Source organism: Numenius arquata, chromosome 23, assembly GCF_964106895.1.
Source record: "Numenius arquata chromosome 23, bNumArq3.hap1.1, whole genome shotgun sequence".
NCBI classification, from domain to species: domain Eukaryota; kingdom Metazoa; phylum Chordata; class Aves; order Charadriiformes; family Scolopacidae; genus Numenius; species Numenius arquata.
In genome coordinates this window covers 4,351,734-4,375,111 of record NC_133598.1, presented here as the reverse complement: position 1 = coordinate 4,375,111, position 23,378 = coordinate 4,351,734, and the positions used below count along the sequence as shown (strand labels likewise).

General features: G+C 47.2%; 1 protein-coding gene across 3 annotated transcripts in view; it reads right to left on the bottom strand.

The window, feature by feature from the left end:
• The window catches only part of TANC2 (tetratricopeptide repeat, ankyrin repeat and coiled-coil containing 2), a 213,886-nt gene that overhangs the window by 5,590 nt on the left and 184,918 nt on the right, over positions 1–23,378 (bottom strand). For 2 of the 3 annotated variants that reach the window (XM_074162697.1, XM_074162698.1), the window contains 11 exons: positions 20,972–21,094; positions 19,792–20,028; positions 17,624–17,809; positions 15,489–15,582; positions 9,868–10,001; positions 8,894–9,017; positions 4,509–4,684; positions 3,843–3,975; positions 3,241–3,270; positions 2,213–2,304; positions 583–729 (listed from right to left, as the gene is read on the bottom strand). In XM_074162697.1, the coding sequence (XP_074018798.1) occupies positions 583–729; positions 2,213–2,304; positions 3,241–3,270; positions 3,843–3,975; positions 4,509–4,684; positions 8,894–9,017; positions 9,868–10,001; positions 15,489–15,582; positions 17,624–17,809; positions 19,792–20,028; positions 20,972–21,094 (1,476 nt within the window). The remainder of the gene's footprint in view (positions 1–582; positions 730–2,212; positions 2,305–3,240; positions 3,271–3,842; positions 3,976–4,508; positions 4,685–8,893; positions 9,018–9,867; positions 10,002–15,488; positions 15,583–17,623; positions 17,810–19,791; positions 20,029–20,971; positions 21,095–23,378) is intronic. The other variant, XM_074162699.1, reaches the window with a different exon arrangement.

Here is a 23,378-nt window from a genome sequence, read left to right as displayed (position 1 = left end):
TGAAGGCTTTATGCTGTAGAGGTGAAAGTCCCTGAATGCAGAGCAAGGGGGAGGTGGCACTTGTCTGCTGGAAGGACAGACACGCTGCAGGAGCTGGTTGTTAGAGGCTGCTGGATTGGAGCGGGGAGAGTGACAGTGATCTGGCAGATCTGGGAGGAGAGGGAGTGTGTGTGGGTGTTTCTGGATGAGTCACTGCCCTGGGGAAGTGCTAGCCCCCTAAGCATATGCTCCTTCATTTTAAATTAATTAGTATTCAAAGGAGCAACTCTCCTGGCTCCTCCCTCACCGCTGCCCTAGAAATCTGGAAAATGCCTCCACCCCCAATTCACATCATCATCAAAAGGGAGTAATAAAAAATTCAAAAAGCTATAAACATAGCAATGAATTTTTAATCATCAGAAATGCATATTAAATCATTATTTCTTTTGAATTATAAAATGCCAGTGCTCTGTGAAGGACAACCAGGTGACACAGAGGAGAGATCTCAGAGGTCAGAGCACAATCAGAGGGTGGACGTGTCTCTGTGCACAGGCAGAAAGCTGGCACCTTGCCCTTAAGGCCATGAAGAGCGGGGAGACTTACATTCATTTTCCTTCGACACCGCGAGAGGTTGAGGAGGAGCGACACCTTCAGCTCACGGAAAGTTTTCAGGTCTTCTCCAAACCCTTCCCTGGGGAATTTTTTCAGAGCGTACTGGTAGCGCTGGGCAGCCTCTTTCACTTTACCTTTCTAAGAGAAGGAGAACATGTCAAAACACATCCTTGGGTAGAGTTTACCTCACTGCAGAGAACTCACTCACCAGTCCCAGGAATGTTTGAGGTGGTTACGGTAACGTGAGTTCACTACTTAGCTCTTTTCTAGAAAGAAAAGCCAGAACGTTTGATCAAGGGAACATCTGATCTGGAAATGCAGAGAGATGCCTTGTGCGTGTTGAGTTCTCCCACTTGGTACAGAGTTGTCACGCTACAGTGGGAAACAGCAGAAACTGTGTTATGTTAACTCCATACAACTCCATCTGGCCCCTGGATGGATGGTCTTTTGAACTGGGTGATCAGCAATGCATTCCTGGAGAACACCCTACACCCAAAGCTTAATAAGCACCAGGGAGGGTGAAGAATCCAAAGTGTGGGACTTCGGGTGGAGTTCCTGGGGCCCAGAGAAGCCTCTGCAACAGCAAAGATAACATTATGGCGCTGATGGGGCTCTCAAGTTGGGACAAACGGGTTGGGCTTCATCTCCATGGACTTTAGATGTCTAAAAATTAGGTGTCAACATCTAACCCTGTCAACTGGATTCCTTTTATAGTTATTGGGATGCAACAGTCACCTTCAAAGGGTGATTCATCTTTGCTATTTTGGGCACCTATTTTTGGGATGGGATGATCTGCGCCCTGGAGGGGGGCAGCCATGGCAGCCAGGGTGAAAGAAAGAGGGCACAACGGGATCTAGGACGCGTGCAATTCATGATGACCCAGACATAAATTTTGCAGCTACGAATAGTAAGGTTTAAAGCCTTGCTTTTAGACTCAGGTTTCTCAGCTGTATCACGTATCCCTGGCAGATAACTCCAGTTACAATGCCAGCTTTGCATATTTTCTGCTTCACCCTTAGAGCCTAACAGTGAATCATTGTTGTACTTGCACGTTTTGTATGTGTGTGCAAATCTCCAGGTTTTAAAGATCAGCTTAAAATAAACACCGAGCAAAAAAGACTCTCTAATTCTAATGGCGGAATGTCTCCCATGGGCTAAAGGACACGACAAAGCCATCTGTGTCCTGACAACCTGTTTTCATTGCAAAAAAGTTTCTTCCAAGACTTTTTCTGGGATACGCTATCTCGTTGCCTCGTTCCACAGCGGTCAGCCCGTTAGGTAACGGCAAGGTTGCCAGACCTGATGCAATGACATCAGCACTCCGAATCTCTGTAAAACACTTGGGTTCTGGTGTTTTCAAAGAGGAAATGAAGTGCTGGCTCAACTCCAGAATGCAGAGAGACTTGGCTTTGCTTCAGCTTCGTTACAGATTTGGACAATCAATCCCCCCCCTCCCTTCCCCAACCCCACTAACCAAAACCAGTTTGCGACACAAGGAACGCTGCGAGCAGTAGCTTTTACTTGCCACGGATTAAAGCAGTGGCATTGTTCAGTCAAAACCTCACACAAAGTCATGCTGCAAACTGCATCTGTTTGGTTTTCCCAGAAACACTCTTCTCACCTTATAAAACATGTCTCCCTCCTCCATCAGCTTGCTCAAGAGGATGATCATGATGTCTGGTTTGGAGGTTGCCATCGCCCATGTTGCTGGACCTGTAGTGTACAGGATGCATGATGGGTAAAGAACTCATACAATGCAAGGGTGGTAGGAAGCTGGGTGGAAAAAATATCCTGGGGTGGGAATTTCTGCTGGAGAGAACAACTTGGCACGGTCAAAGGGCAGAGCGCTCCAAATGATCGAGCTGACAATTAATCTCGCACTTAAATTAACGTCATCCTCACTTGCAATGGTTTTTCCTTTGTGGTCATTAAGGCTAATACTAATTGCTGCCACCACCACCACCACGATGGTCTGGGAAATGATGGGAGCCGTTTCCACAAGAGGGCAGTGCTGGTTGTGGAACCAGCCGGGGTGGGGGAAACGGCGTGGTCGGGGAAATAAAATGTATTTAACAGGAAAAATCAGAGTGGTTACATAAAAGCATTTCTAAATTAAAATCTCTGGAAGTGTACTAGGAAATCTGCAGTTCGACTGTCGATAGGTGTTTTGTGTTTAAGTGGATTGTGATTTCCAGCTTCACGAGATGTGAAATACTAGAGCAGAAAAATCCATTAAGGTGGAAAATACGACAAAGGAAAGGTGGTGTCTAAGCGCTGCTGGTGCCGGAGCCGTCTGTGGGCTGGGGACACACTGGCTCTGCGCAGGGGATCGCCCGTGCAGAGCCAGTCGTTATCTCAAGGGCTAATATTGGGAGGGAAGGGGCGGCAAAAATTTGGGGGCGACTCATTAGTGTGGGTGAAGAATAAGTCAACAATATTCTATAAGTAGATTCAGTACGTTTCGGGGGAAGGAGGTTAGTTTTTGAGTTCAAGTTATTCTCTGCAACAGTCATTAAAAAAATTATTTGAAGGTGAGGTAAATTAAAAGATTAGAGGTGTTGGGGACGCATGCAGGCTAAATCAAACAGGAGAAAGCAAGGCTGACAAAGCTATCAGATCGAAGCTGATGCTGACAGCAATGAGATATACCTCGTGGGCGACTCGGTAACGTCTGACAACCTTCAAAGAAAGGAGAAAACAAAAAGTTGTAGGAGAGAGGGGGGAAAAAAAATGGATGAAGGTGAAAAAAAAAAAAAAAAAGAAAGGAAAAAAAAAAGCAGCTGTGAGAGGCAGGCAGCAAAGAAGCCAATGCACCAGCAAAATCCCCTTTCACAGGAAAACGTAACGTGAGCAGCTGTGTGGCGCAGTGCAGGTCACACTAAGGTCTGGAAGCATACACAGAGCGAGTGAACGCAGCAGCTCACAGCAATGCATGGACAGAGTACGTTTTTGTCGACTCAAGACTAGTAAAGATAGAAAAAGCATTACCAGAGGAAAGACCTTGCCAAAGAAACAGTCGTTTATTGATTAACTTTGCTAAGTAATACGACAGGAAAAAAAAAATAAAATATTCCCCGTTTTAATAAAGAGAATAAGGCAGTCATGACTCGCCGGCTGCTTTCAGAGTCCGAAGCAGCAGCTGGGGCTGAGGCTACCTCTGTGTTACGCTTATATTGTCTCGGAAGCCAGCCCCACTGCTCGGAGTCCTGCCTGGGCACAGGGCCGACAGCGCATTGTCCCCTTGTCCCTACCTATCTTTGCTCCTTTCTTCAGGAGAGTGACGACGACCGAGGTGTTGCGGCACCCCACTGCCCTGTCCAGGGGCCGCATCCCGCTGTAGTCAACGTGCTCGATCATGGCCCCATGGTCCACCAGGAACTGAACCTGCAATGAGAAGCCCAACAGTCAAGTTCTGCTCCTGGGCAAGACCTTCGCGTGCTGCTGGGGATGTACGACCAGCAGAAGCTTGGTCTGCTCCGCTGCTTGGGCTAAAACCTCCTCTACAGGGTCTGAGGGTTCCTCAGACTCCTGTGTTGTCCTCTACGGAACCACCTGCGTGTACGGAGGGCCAGAACTCTATATGCTTATTGCTACATCAAGCTGAACTGTACTATTTTAAGGCTCAAGTTGCGCCAGAGGAGGTTTAGGATGGATATTAGGAAAAATTTCTTCACTAAAAGGGTTGTCAAGCACTGGAACAGGCTGCCCAGGGCAGTGGTTGAGTTGCCATCCCTGGGGGTATTTAAAAGATGTGTAGACGTGGTGCTGAGGGACATGGGTTAGTGGTAACTTGGCAGCGCTGGGTTAACGGTTGGACTTGATGACCTTAAAGGTCTCTTCCAACCAAAACAATTCTATGATTCTACGATTTTACACCAACTGCCCGTTCCCTTCTGCAAGTATTACAGGCCACTTACCACCTCTGCGTCGCCGTAAAAAGCTGCCAGGTCCAGCGGAGTGCGTCCGTTTTTATCCGCGTGGTCGGTGGCAGCTCCATTCTCCACCAGGGAACGCACCACGGAGAGATGTCCCTTCAGACAAGCCCAGCTGAGGGCTGTCAAGCCCTCCTTGTCCATCAGGGAAATGGAGGCACCTGAAAGAACAGGCATCAGTTCACTTCAGAGCTCTCTCTTGTTGAGCACTCTGACACAACAAACCATCCGCTAAGTGATGACAGCTTATTTTTAGAGAGCTATGCACATAATTATTAATTACTTTATTAACATTTCTCCCACCACAGATCCCACCCTCCATGGCAACTTCAAATGCACTGACAGGAACTGTGGCAAACGAGTTTATTCACACCAAGCTGCAAACTTTTTCGCACCTAGCTCTGTGGGCTTTTCTGGCAAACATCTTCTGAGCAGCAGGGTGGATCTGACATCCCTCATCTGAGACATCAATCTTTCTTTTTAACTGTTTTTATTTTTTTAATCAAACCCCATTCCAGCCTGTGTGAGTCAGAGACGAAGACCATTTCGCTGTTTCAGCAGGTCATGGCGTACCAGAGGGAACTAAGTCAATTCAGCCCAGTTCTTCTAAAAAAGCACATATTTTCCCCTCTTCACTCCCCTCCCCTTTACCCAAAATCCACACGATTTCCAGCAGTATTTCTCCCTGAACTTTACCCAACATAAATACAACGTTGTGGGATAAACTACTGCCAACTGCAAGCCAAGGAGAGAGGGACTTGACATTTTCTTGGATGAAGCAACCGCGCTGCCATACCGACGGGTCAGCGCTGCTTCGTACGGCATATGGATACGCGTACGAGATCTGAACAGCAGCATTAAGTGAACACTCCTCTCGGTGGCACGAAGACAACTCCGGTTGCCATGGCACAGGCAAGGCTCCGGCTCTGGAGTGTGCAGAAGAGATCCGTATCGGCTCCTCCGAGGAACTGCGGCTACCTGCGGGATGCTCCTGCCAGCAGGCTGGGATGAATCGCCGCTGCAGTGTTTTTCTCCTGGAGGTAAACTCTAAACCGCCCAGCGTGAGATCTCCGCCGGCTCCAGAAAGCTCAGCGAGCGGGGGAGTAACGTGAATTCCCTGCGCCTTCCCCTTCACCCCAGCTGACATATCCCCCGGTCAGCACACACCGCCCAGATGGCAGCAAACCGACAGGTCTTCCAGCTCGCAGAGCTTTTGGTTTGCAGAGGAGCAACAACACCCAAGTGTTTGCTCGGGATGTGCTCAGAAACCTTCACCCGGAGCTCTGGGCTCGGCCACAGCGCCCTGCTCGCTGCGTGGCTCCGAACGGCAGCACGGGGTGCCAGGGAGGGAGGTGGCAAGTGACATCTTTGGGGACACTGGCTGCAAGGCAGCTCCAGCATACAGGCTAAAAGTCCTAACACCTCTCCAGCCTTCTCTCACGTTGCCCACACTGTGCCCAGGAACACTTCAGAAGCTCTGTGGAAGCCCTCCAGATGATCCCCAACTGACCCACGGCCAACTCTTGCTCAGCAAAGCAGGATAAAGCCTCATTTCATTCTTTCTAATTTGTACCAGCTACTTTCTTGCTATCAAACCATCAACATCTTCTCTCGTGTTTTCCCTCTGACTCTTCTGGAGCAGGCGAGAAAGCTCCTGCAATGAGAGGGAAGGCTGGAAAAGCCACATCCTCATTCAACCTTCCCACTCTTCTCCCAGTTTGGTGGAAGAGACACACCGTTCCACTGGGTGACATGCCCAGGCTTCAGGGTATCACTGCAGCCACGTGAGCTGAAGGTCTAAGGGAGCGGAGAATGGCCATCGCTTCAGAGACGCCCAAACGCTGCTCCGAGGCACCTGGGGCACGACCTGCTCCGAGGCACCGAGCTCCAGCAGAACCTCTGCTGGACCCTGAAGGCATCTTTGGCTTCTCCGGGAATCTCCGACCCACTTAGCATTAAGGCAGTTGGACGTGAAACAAACTGATGGTTTGGAGGGCAAGTGGCTTATGGTGACCTCATGGGACTGATCCCTGCTGCCGTGGGAAAGATTTTGGCTGGGCAAACCCAGCTGGCTTCTGAGAAGTGACGGGCTGCTCCTTCCCTGAAAAAATTACCTGGCTAAACGCAAGAATTTATGGTTTAATATGTTATTCAGCAGACACAGAACAATGAGCCAGCTAGAGAGAAAAAAGAAGAAAGGATGGACACTCGGAGCATCAAAAAGAAGGTGGGAATGGCCAGGACAGTCAGATCCTTTCTGTGCAGAGGATGCATGAGAAGATGCTGTGCCCGTGCAGGGCTATCCCTGCAGGGACGAGGCTCAGCGTCGTGTGTCACAGGCACAAGACAGACAGCGAGGAGCAGCACCCACACGAACCACAAATCCCAAGGTAGCAAAAAGAACCGAGGCATTGCTTTTTTGCAGGAAAACGAGATTCAGAATCAAGTTCTCTCCAAACGTAACGAGCATCAAGAATTCCTTTGCTTTGTGTAACACAGACCCGTACAAACATCAGCTTTAGCAGAGCTGTTACGGGGAAAATTTAATTCACATCTCACACGTCCATTACTTCTGGGTGTTAACCAAGAGCAGTAGGTAACTCCAAAAATTTGGATTTCAAATTGATTGATGACTGCAACTCTGTTAATAAAAAGTGTTTACAAACGCTGGCTGTGTTAATCAAGCACAGTCAAATAAGATTTGCTTTGCAACACACTAATTAATGCTTATGGCTTATGATTCACACACTTTGATTTTAATGAAACATTGAACAGGATTGTCAAAGCCATTTTAATTAAAATACACCGTATATCACTGTACTCTGCCCAGGCTTGAGCTAACTTTCCAGGACTATGGTATAGCATAGTTAGGGGAGTTTATTAAGCTATTTAGAGGAATGGACCTTTTAAAGTAAAAAAATATTTTCGTATTTTTGACTTCTGGGGCTCTCAGTGTCCAAAGAGCCAGGGAAACATGACATCCATTTGCTGGCGATCCCACAGCCGGGATGAGGTTACCCGGTATTTTCATCCTCCACTGAACCAGCCAGTCTTAAGCAACACACACAGTGCTCAAGTCTGGCAACAACAACAAAAAAATCACTTATTTTAAGCCTTTTACACAGATTCAGTCAAGCTGCAAAAGGGGCCACGTTACAAATCAAACATGGAGAGTGTTAATTTGAACTTTTGAAAAGAACAGAACATCAGAAAAGCATTAATTGAATTAATTCATAAGAAACTCATGCCTGATCTTTGGCACATCCCTATGCAGGTTACAGCGCTGAACAGCAACGATCCCACCGCCCCACGGCTCAGGACAGACAGACAGGCAATGGGAAACTTGCTCTTGGAAGCCCGGCAATTTTACAGTGAAAAATATTCTTATAACTACTACGTAAAATATTCAAGTGTCTCACATTTTGGCTAAGGGGTCAGCCACAGTCACTTACGATATGAAGAAAATATCCCTTCCCAAAGAGGGATCTTACCTGAAATAAAAATATCAAATAACAACACAAGAATTAAATGCTATTTTTAACCAAAAAAAAAAAAAAAGGAAAATTACCGAAACACACCAAAGAAACATTGGCTATTTGTCAAAAAAGAAGTCTCTAAGGAAGGACAGAAATGAGAATGAATCGTGCTCCTGCAGGCTGCAGGCAGCGTGTTGTTCTGACTCACCCCAAACCTGTACAGCAGCAATGAGTAAAACTGAAACATGCTCCCGTTGACTGAGTAACTCCCAGTGAAGGGGAGTTATTAGACACTGAAAGTGCTGAGCAAAGGGAATCTGTGAGTGCGAAGCTGAAGAGCAGGCTATCTTCAAAATAATTCTGTTTGATTTTCAAAAAATACACCAATTCCTTGCCTGTGTCGGGGCCTTACCCTCCTGCTGCTGATGGTGCCAAAAACATGGGAAACAATACCAGTGCTAAAAATGGAAGTGTTAAAAAGTGTCCCAGACCCTGGTCCCGTGGTTGAGTCTCGCCTGCTTGTTCCACGGCGATGGCGATGGTTCAATCACATTGCTTGTTGACTTTTTTGTCTAAGGGGAAAGCTCTGAGCGTGGTTCAAGGGCACATTCTTAACGCTCAAAGCACCTGTGCTATGAAATTTTATTTTCTGACTCAAATGTGTGATTTTGAGGCTGTGAGCACCGAACACAGACAACAAAACAGGCAGCCAAGATGAATGCTATGACTATTCTAGTTCTCCAATAAGCTGGATACGGCGCTGAGAACCTCTCCACCGCCCGAGCCAGCAGTGGGATTACAATCCCCACCCCACAAACTCCAGCTGTGCAGGAGACAGCCCAGTGGGACTCGCCGTGGCCGGTCTCCAACACACTTCCAAGCACGTCCTCTAACCTTGCGCAAGCAGAAACTCCACCGTGCCCAGATGTCCCTCAGATGCGGCCATCATCAGCGGCGTCCGCCCCTGCTTGTCTGCCATGTTCACATCGGCGCCATGCGTGAGCAAGAGATCTACGATCTGCAACACACAAAGCGAGAACACACGTTGCACGGAGAGATCCAGCTGGGAACGCACGTTGTATGTAGAGGAACCAGGGCCAAGGAAGAGCAGAGTGGTCCCCGTGTCTTGAAACTTCACCCCGCAAGGCATGGTGCCCTCTGAGACTACTGCTGCAAGATTAGAATCATAGAACCATAGAATGGTTCGGGTTGGAAGGGACTTAAAGATCATCCAGTCCCACCCCCTGCCCTGGGCAGGGACACCTCCCACCACACCAGGTTGCTCCAAGCCTCCTCCAACCTGGCCTTGAACCCCTCCAGGGATGGGGCAGCCACAGCTTCTCTGGGCAACCTGGGCCAGGCTCTCACCATCCCCACAGCAAAGAATTTATTTATAGTACCTAACCTAAATCTCCCCTCTTTCAGTGTCAAACCATTCCCCCTCGTCCCATCGCTACATTCCCTGATGAAGAGTCCCTCCCCATCTCTCCTGGAGCCCCTTTAGGCATTGGAAGGCTGCTATAAGGTCTCCCCAGAGCCTCCTCTTCTCCAGGCTGAACAACCCCAACTCTCTCAGCCTGTCAAGAGGGGCATAGGAGAAGCGTATAATGACAGTAAAAATGAACTCTTAAGTCAAGAGCATCCCCCTTGCTTCCCAAATGGTGAGATAATGCAATCCTTAAGCAAAAGCTGCCTGTAGCCAGCAAGAGCTCAGGGTGTTGGAAGCATCAACAATCTCTCTTCTTCTCACTCTGATCATTCCCCAGAAGATTTGGGGTTTGTTTTCTTCACCCATACTTCAGCAAGACAGAAGGAATGGCCTGACCGTACATTTCAGACCCTCCCAGTGGTGTGAGGACCCCACTCACCTGCCAGTGGCCCTGTCTGACAGCGCTGAAGAGCGGGACGACCCCACGGCGGTTGGGCTGAGCCACCGCGGCGCCCTGCTCCAGGAGGAGCCGGCAGACCTCCAGCTTCCCGCGCCCCGCCGCCGCCGTCAGAGCTGTGGGAGAGAGAAAAGCAATGAAGGAAGGAAGAAGGAAGGAAGGAAGGAAGGAAGGGAGGGAGGGAAAGAGCCACGCTCTCCGCAGAGTTTTTTTCATACCCAGAGATAGGTCTTTCTGCTGGATATCGAAGCGATGGTGCCTGAAATGCCAAACATAGCTCACGACAGGCAAAACGAACAAAGAAAATGGGTTGGCTCAGTAGAGCTGTAGCTCTTACTTGTCATTCTAGTTTACTTCAAAGGCCAACTCCTCCATGGAAAGATCTCCTAACGTTATGGAAAGAGGCAGATTGGGACAATCAGCTTTTATTACTTTCTGCATGTTGCAGTGAAACGGGCTGAGAACTGCAATAGGTATAAAATACAGGCACGTGTGACTGAGGTTGAAGGAAGGTGTTGCTGCAAAGAAATGCAGAGCCTTGTCACATGAAACTGTCACCATTTCCCCCGTGCCTCCTGCAGGTTCCCCGACTGCAAAAGCCACAGGCTGCAAGACCGAGTGTGTCTTAGTGGGGGCACAACGTCCAGAGAAAACACAGGTCTTCAGGCACGTGCTGTCTTGACAAGACCTTCTGCAACCTGTCCTTGACTCATCCCACCATGATTCCAGGAGAACAAGTGAGGGATCGAGCTGGAGGCACTGCCAAATCACTGCCAGCCACTGGATGTCAGTCAGATTTGTGGCTTTTCTCTATCTGAACAAGCACAGAGCAGCGTAACTCAGACGGAGGACTTTTATTTTTAGTATCTCACTTTAGCCCATAGATCTTTGACACGAGGGAAACAATCAGAAAGCAAAAATGGTATTAATATGTTCGCCCATTCTCCAAGACAAATGCTAATTCTTGGCTTTGTTTCTGGCCAGGACTGATCCTACCAGCAAGGTCATTGTGCAAAACCAAAATTAACTCTTATTTCCAGTATTACAGATGCTCACAATATTAGAGGTGGGTAGAAGTAACACCTGACAGCTCTTTCCCTGACAAAATGTGCTCCGTTAACTCGGGAAGTATGGCTGGGTTAGAAGAGACACATTCAATCTCAAAATAGTTCCAAGTGCGGGACCTGCCTTTGACTCGTCTTTGGTATTAATTTTAGACTTTTCGGTTCCTCCCTCCTCTCCCCAACTTTCTGTGCACTTCAGCACGGCTCCGCTGGCTCCATGCTCTGCTGCTTCCAGTGGGAGTTTGAGCAGAAGGTGGGAGTCTATTTCTAACTGACGTAGCTTGTTTTTTCTTTGAAGTACATTTCTGTGGGATGGCTGATTACGAGGTGTTGATGGGTTTCCAACTGCAACACTGTTAATGTTGGGGGATTTAATTAATTCTCTATTCTGTTCCACATTATGGTTGAGTTTTCTTCTCTTGGGGTTGAGACACACCAAGAGTTAAAAGAAAAACCATCCCGCTGCCACAAGCAGAACATACTGCAAAATCTATAATCAGATCCATGTGGGTTTTAAACGTAAGCTACAAATATAGAAGGAGGACTGTGTGTAATGTGCACAGCAGAGGGATCGGTATGCAGGGCTTTGGGGTTCTATTTCGAAACCTGCCTGCACTTGAAATGTTGCAGGTTAACTTGAGGTATTTCGCGTCAAAATGACTTATGCTTGCAACAGTGGAAATACTGTAAATCACCCAAGTGTTTGGTGTTCACCATGACATGTTCTGTGGAAAAGACTTCACCGCAACAGGATGATTTGATCCATGGCCATATCCTTCTCCCCTCTGCCTCGCAATCCACCCTACCTGGGCTGACATGTCTTTTTGCTACCCAGCTCCTCAGGGTCACAGCACCTGGTGGGGGTACGTAGCTCCAGCCTGTCCTCTCCAGCTCCAACTCAAAGGAAGCTCAAAAGCTTCTGTGCCGCTGAGCAGTCAGACCTTGCTGCGGGAAGGTCCCACACTGATGACCCGGATTTGCTGCCTGCTGCTGAGAGAAACCTCTCCAAGCTCATCCTGTGTGCTGCGCAGACATCTCAGCATCTCTCCTCAGAAATGGAGAAACTCTCCAAGGGGCGAAAGGAGCTCAGTCCAGCTGGACCCTAGGAGACCAACTCACTAAAGTACACCCAGACCTCATCAGTCCTTGTGCTTTGAGAAGAAGGACTAGAACTCAAAGTCCAGCTTTGAGAAGTTGGACTAGAGATAACTCCCCGTGGTCCCTCCAATGTGCAAGAGCTGGGCAGTCTGCTGCTGTGAATGAATAGAGGTGCCTCACTCCTCCATCTCCAGCCTTCCAACCAAATCGCCTGTTGACATCCCCGAGCTCCAGCTCCACTGCTGGTCACCTCAAGCCCAGAGCACTATCCTGTGGCTGGTGTCCAACTGTACAAGCCCAAAAGCTCAATTAAACTACTTCAGGAAAAATTCTAGAAGTACTCGCTTATTTAAGCCTTTTAGCACTCCTTAGATGGACCTATCAACCTGTTTCTCACATCACCAATGTGCCTTGCAACAGGCATTTGCCTCCAAAAACCCCACAGCACAAGGTGAGGCTGTTCTTGTGTTGAAAGGAGACTGGAAAAGCCAAGGAAAAGCGATAAGAGGAAATAAGAGGAATGGAAACAGTTTTGTTTGAAGTCTTACAGCTGGCCAGAGAGCTTCTGTTGGCCCAGCATGAAGGAGGTGAGTTCACCAAGACCAGCCAAGGAGCAGCGACCAGAATCCTGGGCTGGAAAACAGGAATGTTCATTCTGCAGCTTTTCCATGAGGACTTAGTGCCAGGAGAACAACTCACCGTGCAATAAGAAAATCTTGGCATAAACGCCGTAAAACAGTTGCTGCATTTCTCAAAACACGGCTCAAACAAAGCCCGAGAGGAGTTTCAGGTGCGGACGTGCCCCCCTCCGTCAGCGAGCAACATCAGACAAGCCACAGCCTCCAACACCAGGGACCTGCAACGGCACATTCTGCCTCTGCCGCTGCGCAGTGCACGTCTGCCTTCTTAGAGAAAAAAACCCAACTTTATCTGGAGAAGGAATCATTAAATTGCTCCTGGAGAGCACGTGTATCTGTTTCAGAGCCTGGCAGCCAGACAAATGCGGTTTGATGGAGCCGTTCTTTGCACCTCCAACTCTGACGGGAGTTATTACAAGTGACTCAGATACTTTTGTGCTGGGTTTTGATATCAGTCTTGTCCCAGGGGGAAATATTCCATCTGGAGTTGGCTTTAGTGTGCTGTCAGCAATTCCTAAACTTATGATGTAACTTGGCACTGCCCTTTGGATGATATCTGGCTGATATCACTGAGCCGGGCAGTCAGCTCTGCTCCGTGAAGATTAAACACACGAGCAACAAGTATCAAAAACCAGGCAAGACGTGATTCAGATTTTTAAAGCAGATTGCTATTTTTAGGTGGAAACCAGCATTTCTCTTCAAATTTATCTAAACTCGCTATTTACTTTTGGGAAAATAATAATAACAAAACAACGTGAAAGGGAATCTTGAGATTCATATGAACTTGTCCTGCCTGTGACAGGACAAAAACCCGCTGAATTTGGTGGCTGGCTCATTTTTGCTCATTTTCCCATCTTACCTACCACAAATTTTAATGGGATAAATGGGCTTTGAGATGGCTCCTCAATTTGTGTGCAATTTGCAAATCACAAATCCACATTCCCAGTTATCCCAGTTACTCAGAGAAACTCCCAGACGTCTGTGTGAGTCCAGCTTTTGGGATCCTTGCGGGGAGAGGTATGGGAAGGGGGACAACAGAGATGGAAAAGGCTTCTGCTGGAGAGTTCTCGAGGCAACGGGCAGGCTGGGGAGGGCAGAGCTGCCCAGGGCACAAGGAAAGAGAAAAGGGAAGAGCTGGACGTTGTCAGGGAGAAGATGCAGCACTCGGCTTTCAGAGCAGAGAGCACGGAGAGCAGGACAGTGTGACCTGCAAAGGCAGAGAGCTCCGGGGATGGGCAGGGTTAGACACCAGATCATCAAATGCCTACGGCTTTATACCAGGCTTTGCCAGGTTCATCCAGACAACCCAGGACTATCTTAACTCAAGGAGTTTCTCTGCAGAGTATGATGCTGCCCAGGAGGTTAATTTGCTGGGAGACATCTTAGTGGCTTTTGATCAAGCTCTGAAAGCATCTGGATTACCATCACCACCATAAGATAGTCCTCAAGACCCAAACACCAGAGAACTTTTTGGACAAGCTCTTTCTGGCCTGGTCACCACTCCAAACTGTGAGTTCAGCGGCAGCAAAGCCGTTGTCCTATTACCAACCCTCAGTCATTTCATTTGCCTAATTCCAGACCCAATTTCCTTCCTCTCCCCTGACACCCTAGGGGCACTTTTAAATTGCTTATTTGTATGTTGCCCTTATTTCCGCTAATAATGGCCCAATGCCCTTGCTACTCAGCTACATCCCCGTGGGTGCAGAAGCTGACACCATCCCTGATGCCCTGCGAGTGGCCCAGAGCAGCCCGGCCACCCACCTGGTTCCTTGCTGGGACCACTCATCCCTCCGTCTTTGTCCTTTAAAGCTCAGGGGCAACACTTTCTTATAGACTCCGTCCCTTAACAAGGCTCTAATAAGGCTATATTTTCAAAGGTACAGTGTACAAAACAGCTCAAAATACAACCCTGCCTATTTTTCCCCCCTTTGAAACAGAAACGACCTGACCGAAGACCACGCCACACACCAGCCACCGTCCGTACCCTTGGATCGTGTCATTTTTAAGCAAAGCTGACAGAATCAAAATCAGTGCTCCGTTACCCAGACAGGAACATTACCTTGGTGTATTAACTTGACAGGAACATTACCAGCGATGCAAGTAGATTAGTGAGTTGAGTACAAAAGACAGGGGATGATATTTATGAGGTCACTGGAGTTAAAAGCTAACAACTCCAAGTCTGAATGTCTCAAAAAATGGAGGTGATGGTGCGTTTCGTGTCTGTGGAGTCGAAGGGGTGAATGGCTGCTTTTGTTGAGGTTGTGGAAAGCAGGGCTTCTGTATTACACCCATCAATACAAAAATACAGTATTGCACAAAAGAACATTTGTTTAATTACCAGGTGCTAAATAATGAGAAGTGTTCTGAAAATCAATGGATAATTTAACAGTCGTGGTGCTGTATGTAACAGGGAAGAGGAGACAGAAACAGGGAGATGCTTTGGAGAAATACAACCAATATCAAGAGAGAAAGAGCAGAATTTTGTGTCCATCCCACTTAATGTGAGATGTTTCAGAGAGATCAGTGGCCTGGCTGTCAGAGACACTGCATGCCTGCACGCTCCTGAGAAGTGCCAGGAGCTGCAGAAGCTCAGGATTTTCAACCCCCAAACTTTTCTCTTATACTCAAGCTGAGGCCAAGCTCTACTCTGGCACCGGTAAATCCCCTAAAATCCAATGAGAGGAACCGATCCTTCTCTCTTCATCAAAGCAATGCCTGGGATCAGGGACGCATCGGGTGACAGAGAGCCCATAAATACAAACGCAAACATGCAAGAAGCAGCTACAGCATCTACAGAAATCACCTGTCTCTCCCCAAAGGCTGTCAAAGCTGTTGATTTGTGCTCGCTCCACCTCCTCTTCGTCTTTTTCTGGAAGATCGAGCAGGTAGGAGACAATCTAAAACAAAATGACATGTCAGCTCACGAACTTGGATGCGTTATATATATAAACTGCTGACACCTTAACACGAGCTGCTCTGAAAAGGCAGAGGGAAAGGAACGGTCTCTGCCTGGCACCCCAAGCTCAAGTAAATATTCTTCCAGAGAGCAATCACTCAACCTGCTGTCCTGTACAAGCCAAAAAACCCACCCAAGTGGCTCGATATGACCACACATGATAAGCCTTTGTAGTGTCAGGTCCTTCTAACGGTGTCTGTCCTGCTACAGAGGACCTGGTGAGCGTAGTGGATGCCCCTTCATCTGCAGCTAGAGCTGCTGAGACCAGTGAGGGGACACCAGTGTGTCCATCTGTATCACGTCCCACCAGGTGGGATGCGATGAGGATGATTGTCCCTTTTTACTGCTGGGGAAACTGAGTCACGGACAAGTGATGTAATGGTGCAGTTATAATCATCAGCCTCTCTGTCAGCTTAAGCTTCAGCCAAGATGAAGTTAGTTCCAGAAACCATTAGCTCCTTTCTAGCAAATACTGTTTTTAAGCAGACTGTTAAAAAGACTTCCACTATGTTTTAATTCCAGCTGTGGACGCTTGAAACCCCAGAGAAGCAAATTAACTTCTTTAAAGGGTAAATTAAAGGATTTAATTGACTGAAAACTGCCAGAAAATTTCAGTGTTTGGATCATATGATGCGAGAAAGCAAGAGGCTAAGAAGAAAATAGAGATTTTACTTTAGTGATTGAAGGACAAAAACGTTTTTCTCATTCCAGGAGGAACAATTATCCGCTGGGGTCTGGGCTACAACCAGCCTTTTTGGAGTACCTGGGAGGCAGCCGTGCCGGCTTCGCTGTCAGGGGCACACACCGAGAGAGGCACCAGCACAGGGGAGCGGGGATTTTGGTGGCAAATGCTGTTTTCCCGTGTCCTGCCAGTGATGCTCTGGTGCTCAATGGGACGTTGGGAATGACAGCAGCACGGGGGGAGCAGGAAACCCAGGAAAGTGCCTCCATGAAAAATGCTGTTGAAGTTCCTCGGACCTTAGTGGACCTCAGTGGCCTGGCTAAACCGTAAAGCCACGTCTGGTATGGTTACACTAGGGTATAATCACAGCAAGGACAGCAGTGTGGCTCCACCAGTCATTAAGATCACTTTATTAACATGCTAAATACTTGTTTTATCACCAAAGTTGTAGAAAAAGAGCAAACAGCTTGCATCTCCTATGACTGCAAGCACCTCAGAACAGGGAAGTGCAGTGTCTTCTATCAGCGGCCAAGAAATATGAAACAATTCCAAAACTCCCTCCTATAAGTTATAAAGGTGGTCAGTATTATGGGGGGGGGAACTCCCACTTAAAAAGTTCTCTGCCCTGCTACAAATTATGTCCTGGGCGAGCAGATCTTTAGGGTTTTGAAGTCACATCTGCTTCTGATCAGTTCAACTCACAGTCACTTAGCTAATAAGAATTTCCCAGCTTTCTTTAATTAGCTCCTCTGATCTGAGCACATTACCTATGTTTTCATGGATTACGCTTAACACAGGCAAAATCTAAACTCCAGTAAATGAGAGGAGCTCAATTTAGCAAAGAAATCAACCAATGCAAAAAAAAAATCCTCAAAGACTCCCTCTCGGTAGGAAAATACACACCATTTTCCACATCACAAATCTTTATCAGGGTGATAGGAGGAAGCTCTTTGGCTCTTTTTTCTCCCCCAACACGCAGTCCAAAGCTACGTGGTCTCACGCTCCCCTAACAGCGCTGGAGGAGCGTCGGGAGCAACACGCTGTTTATCCACCCTTGCTTTATGGTTTATTCCAACAACTTAAAGGCTTGTTACGCTTCCTCTCTTGGATGCCTGCCCAGACCGCAGGGTTTGCCACGGGATCTGTGAACCCCCTGGTTCACAGGGAAAGGGGAGGAAGAATAGGATGGAGGTACCAACTCCGCCTCCAGGACCCTCTTTGGTCAATGTTTTGGCTAGAAAATGTAGCCACCCCTTGTTTTCCCACCCCGAAGAGGCGGTGATGTGCTGGTAGGTCCTACCTCGGTGTAACCCATGCTGGCCGCAGCGATCAGGGCCTGCTGGATGGCGTGGCTCTTCTTAAACACTCCCTGCTGCTGCCCGGCCATGGTCCAGTCGCATTGGATCAAGAACTTCACCACCTCCAAGTGTCCTCTGAGAGCAGCGTGAACCAGAGCGCACTGACCGTTTTTGTCCAAATGATCCACCTTGAGAAGAGACGACAAAAGACAATTAAGCCAAATCACGCGCAAAACGTCTTCGATTCTTCAGAGTTTCCAGCCCTGGTTTCAAAATGATGCCACATGTGCAAAATGTGCATTTTTCTGGTAAACTATCCCTTCCACGACCAGAAAACAACCATTCCCAAAGCAGCTCTGCCCCAGGCTTAGGCATCCTCTTGGCCACAAGTGTTTGCTTTGGGTAAGTTACCATAATTTTTAGCTTTCTTTATTTTTCCTCAGGCTCAAAGGCTGCAAAAGCGTTTTCTCCTTTGTGTCCTGAAGTCTGTGTTTTCTTGCGGATTGAAATCACACACACTGGTATCATCTCCTTCATCCAAATCCACAACAGCAAAACCAGCTTGTTTTGCAGATACCGTATCTTTTGAGAGACAGAGAAGGGCCCCAGCCTGCAGCTGAAGGCACATCAGAACCCAACGCGGGCAGAAGTCAATAGGAACGGGGACCGCACTCGGCAGCCCTGCGGGAACTGATTTGGTCGGCTTTTCAGGACCGGGCAGGGTTTTTACTCCACGCCTGATCACATCAGCCAGGATTTCGAGGACCTACCCCAACACCAGTAACTTGGAGAAAACAGGAGAGGCAGATCAGCTACCGTCCCCTGGCTGGTTAACCCCTTCAGTGCTCCACAACATATTATTTCTCACTTCTCATATTACAAAGATGTGAAAGAACCATTATACTAATATATTAATATTAATTATAGATATATAATGCACATGAGAAATATTTCTCATATTATAGTACATTTCTATTATTAATACATTCATATTTCTTATTTCTCAACTTAGGCAGCAATCAACGTTGCAGTTTTCTATGCCCAAATCAAACATCTCAGCCTTCAAACTAAACCCAGCTGGTTTGGGGGTATTTCCTCAATCCAGTTAGGGATGCTCAAGGGAAAGTGGCAGGACTCTTGCATTGCATTTCATAGCCCAAATATTCCTGTTCTCAGACGAGGGAAACAGGACTGTTTCTTACCAACAAGTGTCAGGGAGTCACCCAACTCTCTCAAAATATCCCAACAAAAGCAGAATTCTTTTTTTTTTTTTTCCTTCATACTGTCCTCGCATTATTACAGACAGCACAGCAAGATCTAAACGGGTCCCTCAGTCATCCCAACTTTCATTCCAAAACTATACAAACCCACATTTTGCTTTTTGAACTGAAGCTAAACATATAGAGAAACCACAAATTGTTTCCAGGAGGCTCCACTTCAAAAATCAGCATAATTTTCTTCTTCAACAAAATATTTAAACTTGACTCATTATATACAATTAAAACTCCAAACATAAACCACAAAGCTAAACAAAGGGTATTTTTCTAGGACAAGTCTGATAGAAGTTTTTGGAAAATGTGTCTCAAGGAGATGTTTAAAGAACGTTCCGTGCTGCAAAATCAACGTTGTCCTTTTAACCTCATGAGGCTCAAGGACTTCTCCAGAACATCCTCCAGCAGGCCACCAGGGCAGAGGGATTAGTTCCTACCCCAGACCTGAATTTCAGAATAGTAATTACTGACTAATTGCAGGAAGAAAATTTGCACTGTGAGGGTGGTGAGAGCCTGGCTCAGGTTGCCCAGAGAAGCTGTGGCTGCCCCATCCCTGGAGGGGTTCAAGGCCAGGTTGGAGGGGGCTTGGAGCAACCTGGTCTGGTGGGAGGTGTCCCTGCCCAGGGCAGGGGGTGGCACTGGTCTTTGAGGTCCCTTCCAACCCAAACCAATTTATGATCCAGTGACTCTCAGGAGTTATTTAGCTTTGGTGTCAATGTAAGATTTTCAAAACCACTGCATTTTAGCAGAAAAGCCAACCCTCCGCAGCCGCATCCTGGCTTCACCTCCTGGAGGATACTCTCCAGCGAGTGTTACGTATCCTGCCTGCAGCTTCTGCCCTGCCATGAGTAAATGTGGAACAGTTTAAATCAGCTTTCAGAGGAACATGGTCACTGTACCTTGGCCCGTTTCTTGCAGAGGAGCACAACAATACTGAGGAATCCAGCAGCAGCCGCGTAGCCAAGCGGGGTCAGGCCACTTTCCGAAGCGGCATCTACGTTGGCCCCAAACTCCAAGAGCAAAGCCACCATCTCCGTGTAACCCAGGTGGGATTGGACACATAAAATGGGCGCGTTGTTCAGAACTTCGGTCCGATAATTCACATTTGCACCTCCTAAAATCAGCAGCCGACTGACCTGCACAGGGAAAGAAGAGCTCCTGTTACAGAGTCTTATGGAGAGACATTAGTTTATTTCCAGGGCAACAAAAGAAATCAAACCAGGGCCCTTTGCACGCTTCCAAGCAAATAGCGAAGGACATAAAATGCCCAGTAAAAACAAGTTAGGCAAGGGTCCCATTTTAGGCATTTTTGCCCTAAAGGAATGGGAAGGAGCTGGGGCAAACACCCTTCCAGATGAAGGACACTGTCTGAAATCCTTTTTGCTGGAGAGATGAAATCACTTAAGCTGACACACTGATCTTTACCAATGAAATGGGCATGAAGTGCCTGAACTAGCAGGTGAGCATGTGCTGTTGTGTTTGGCATCGCCTCCGAGTTAGTGCCTGTCTAAGACAGAGCCCTTCACTGGGATGTCAAATTCCAGCACCAGTTGTCGCATCCCACATCTTTGGGGAGAAAAAACCCAAGAGAACCATTTTGCACAGGGGCAAATTCACTATTCACTCGCTGCAATTAAAAGGAGATCCCTGGTCAATGTAGAAGAGTTGTGGGATCATCCCAGACGGTAACAAAATTATTAGGTATTAGGAAAAATTTTTACACTGAAAGGGTTATCAAGCATTGGAACGGGCTTCCCAGGGCAGCGGTGGAATCGCCATCCCTGGAGGTATTTAAAAGGCAGGCAGACGTGGTGCTGAGGGACATGGGTTAGTGGTGGTTTGGGCAGTGTTGGGTTGATGGTTGGACTCCATGATCTGAAAGGTCCCTTCCAACTGAGACAATTCTATGATTCTATGATAAAATCCCAACTGGCCTCTCCCCAGCTCAAGACGAGCCCAGGTAAGACCACAGCCCCAGGCAGGCAGGTCCAGCAAACACGCTGTGCATGGTTACTGTGAACCACTGGGAGCTTCTCGTGCGAGCTCTGAACCACCCCAGCTCTCCTCCTCCTCCAGTACCTTTATGTTTGGGGTGTAGAGATTTCTCAGAGATGCCAAAGCCATCGAAAGGCCTTCGGTACTGTAGGAGATCCAAAGCCCTTGCAGGATGGAAGAAGAGACCCCAACTTTTTTACTCAGCCCCTAGAAAAGAGAAGATGACTTAGATGCAAGCTTACAAATATGCTCAGTTACACTGGGATGATCCTCCTGGGTCTTTGGACTTCAAAGGGTTTCAAGACACTAACAGCTGTACACAAGATAATGTGACAATTTGCCACATCTGACCTTTGCAGTGAATTAATAAGATTGTAGGAAATAACATTTAAAGGTACCGTAGCCATCTCCAAGGTCTAGGAAAGGCAGGATTAAACTGTGAGCAACCTGAATCCATCCAACACCCTCAGAAAATGTCATGCTAAGGAGCACCGCATGCTTCTTTTTTTTCTTTTTTAATGAAGTACAAATTATTTTGGCAGAACTGATTCACAAAGTTTCCTTATTATTCACCCGGTTGAACAAGATGACAGTATCTGCTCACAATGAGATAAATTAAGGAAGTCTCAACCTCAGCCCAGAACAGTATTCCCTTATCTCACAGCAGACTGTCTCCAGCCCTTCCGCTGGCATCCATGACCAGGCTCTATGTATTACATAGAAGCTCTGACATCTTTTTCCAGCAGCACTAACTGGCAGAGCATGGAACTATTCAGGAAGTTTCCCCCCCTCTCCTGTGGAAGGAGCAATAATTAATTGCTCCGTAGCCAACAGATGGGAGCAAAGGGCTGGATGGGAGATGCGAGGAATGGGTTTGTAACCCCAGCAGTGAGCTTTTCCCTCCGTCGTGGGATGCGGGTATGCCCTATATATTGCCGTTCTGCTATCGATTTACCATTAAAGTCTGCTGTTTCCATGGAAACGGTACAGACATCTTTAATCCTGTTTTGATATGCAAACCCTGATTTCTGCTTCCTTGCACGCCGTGTGGTCATTGCCATCCGTGCAAAGCAGCAGCATCGCATTTGGGTTTGTAAAGTCTTTCCTACGACAGAGCGCCACGGAGGCTGTAGGGCAATGGGAAGAAAAGCAGCAGCAAAAGGTGGGATTTGTTTCCTCTCAAGGCAGACGTGCAGGAATCATCACCCGAGCCCGCGGCTGGACTCAGTTGCAGACCTCTAATACCTACGTGTGAAAGATATTCTGAAGCATCGCACCAGCCATCAACAGATTTGTCACTCGAAATGGTTTTACCATAAAAAGAAGGAACAGATTAGACAAGCTCTTATAAATAACAACGCCGTGTGCTTGTTGCCTTCAATATTCAGGGAGTTAAATAGAGAAAAATATCTGCTTGTGTTAAGAGGCAGAAAGAGCTCAGGAATTTGAGCCACCATTAAACGCTGCTTTTGAAATGACACAATACAGGACATTAGAGGTCAATATTAAATTTCAGTGAACTCAATACAGTATAATTGGACAAATGGAAAACAATTTTATAATAAACGGTTAAAATAATTCAAAAATAGTTATAATACTCTCAAACCCATAAATAAGCTGTTTGAGTTACCATCAGGACCGAGGGAAAGAGTACGTATTTTCCGAATAGCCATCTGAAGATAATCACACACGCTATAAAAATCGTAACCGCTGTATTAGAATGTACACACTCAGGTATTAGCGCAAGACATAAAAGATGACATTTATCCTTTAAAGAATAAATACATTCAACACCATTATCATTCAGTTGCTGAAACAAAACTGCGCTATTTCGCATTTTACAGATCGCATCTTCCTTTTCTATTTCCCTTTTCTGCCCAGAACAGTAAAGCAGGTTGAATCCTTCTGCAAAAGCAAATCCCAACCTGCCACCACATCAAACCGAAATACCGTCACTGGTTTCCACTCCACTGGGACCATCCGACCCAGGACCAAGGCAAGGCCTGACCACGCACGTTTCATTGGAATAACTTTGCCAACCCCACACAACCCCAGTTTTCAAATGGGTTCGCTTTTTTGCACTCCTGTATGAGCTGCCAGAATCCTTAATTTCTGATTTATGGCTTCTTCTGCTATTTGGCCGTTGGCGCCTTCAACGCAAGATCTTCATGAGGCTGTTTTTCAAGGAGTATCAGACACCTTTACACACCCGTAGCTGTCAAAGGGAGTGTTTCTGCCTGTAATTGTCATCACATTCTCAGTCTGGGGACGAGGGACACCCAGTTCTGGATTACTGGCATTTGAGCTAACTAATTTAAGATGAAATTAAAGACTTCTCTTTGGTTGATTTGCAAAACATACATCAGCCTGAAGTTTTGGGTCTTCTTGTATCATTATTGCACATTTCTCTTCTTGCCCTTTCATTCCATGCCAGGCTTTCCAAGCTGGGTTTCCATATGCTCCTGTTAAGACTGGTAATTGCTTTAAAAGA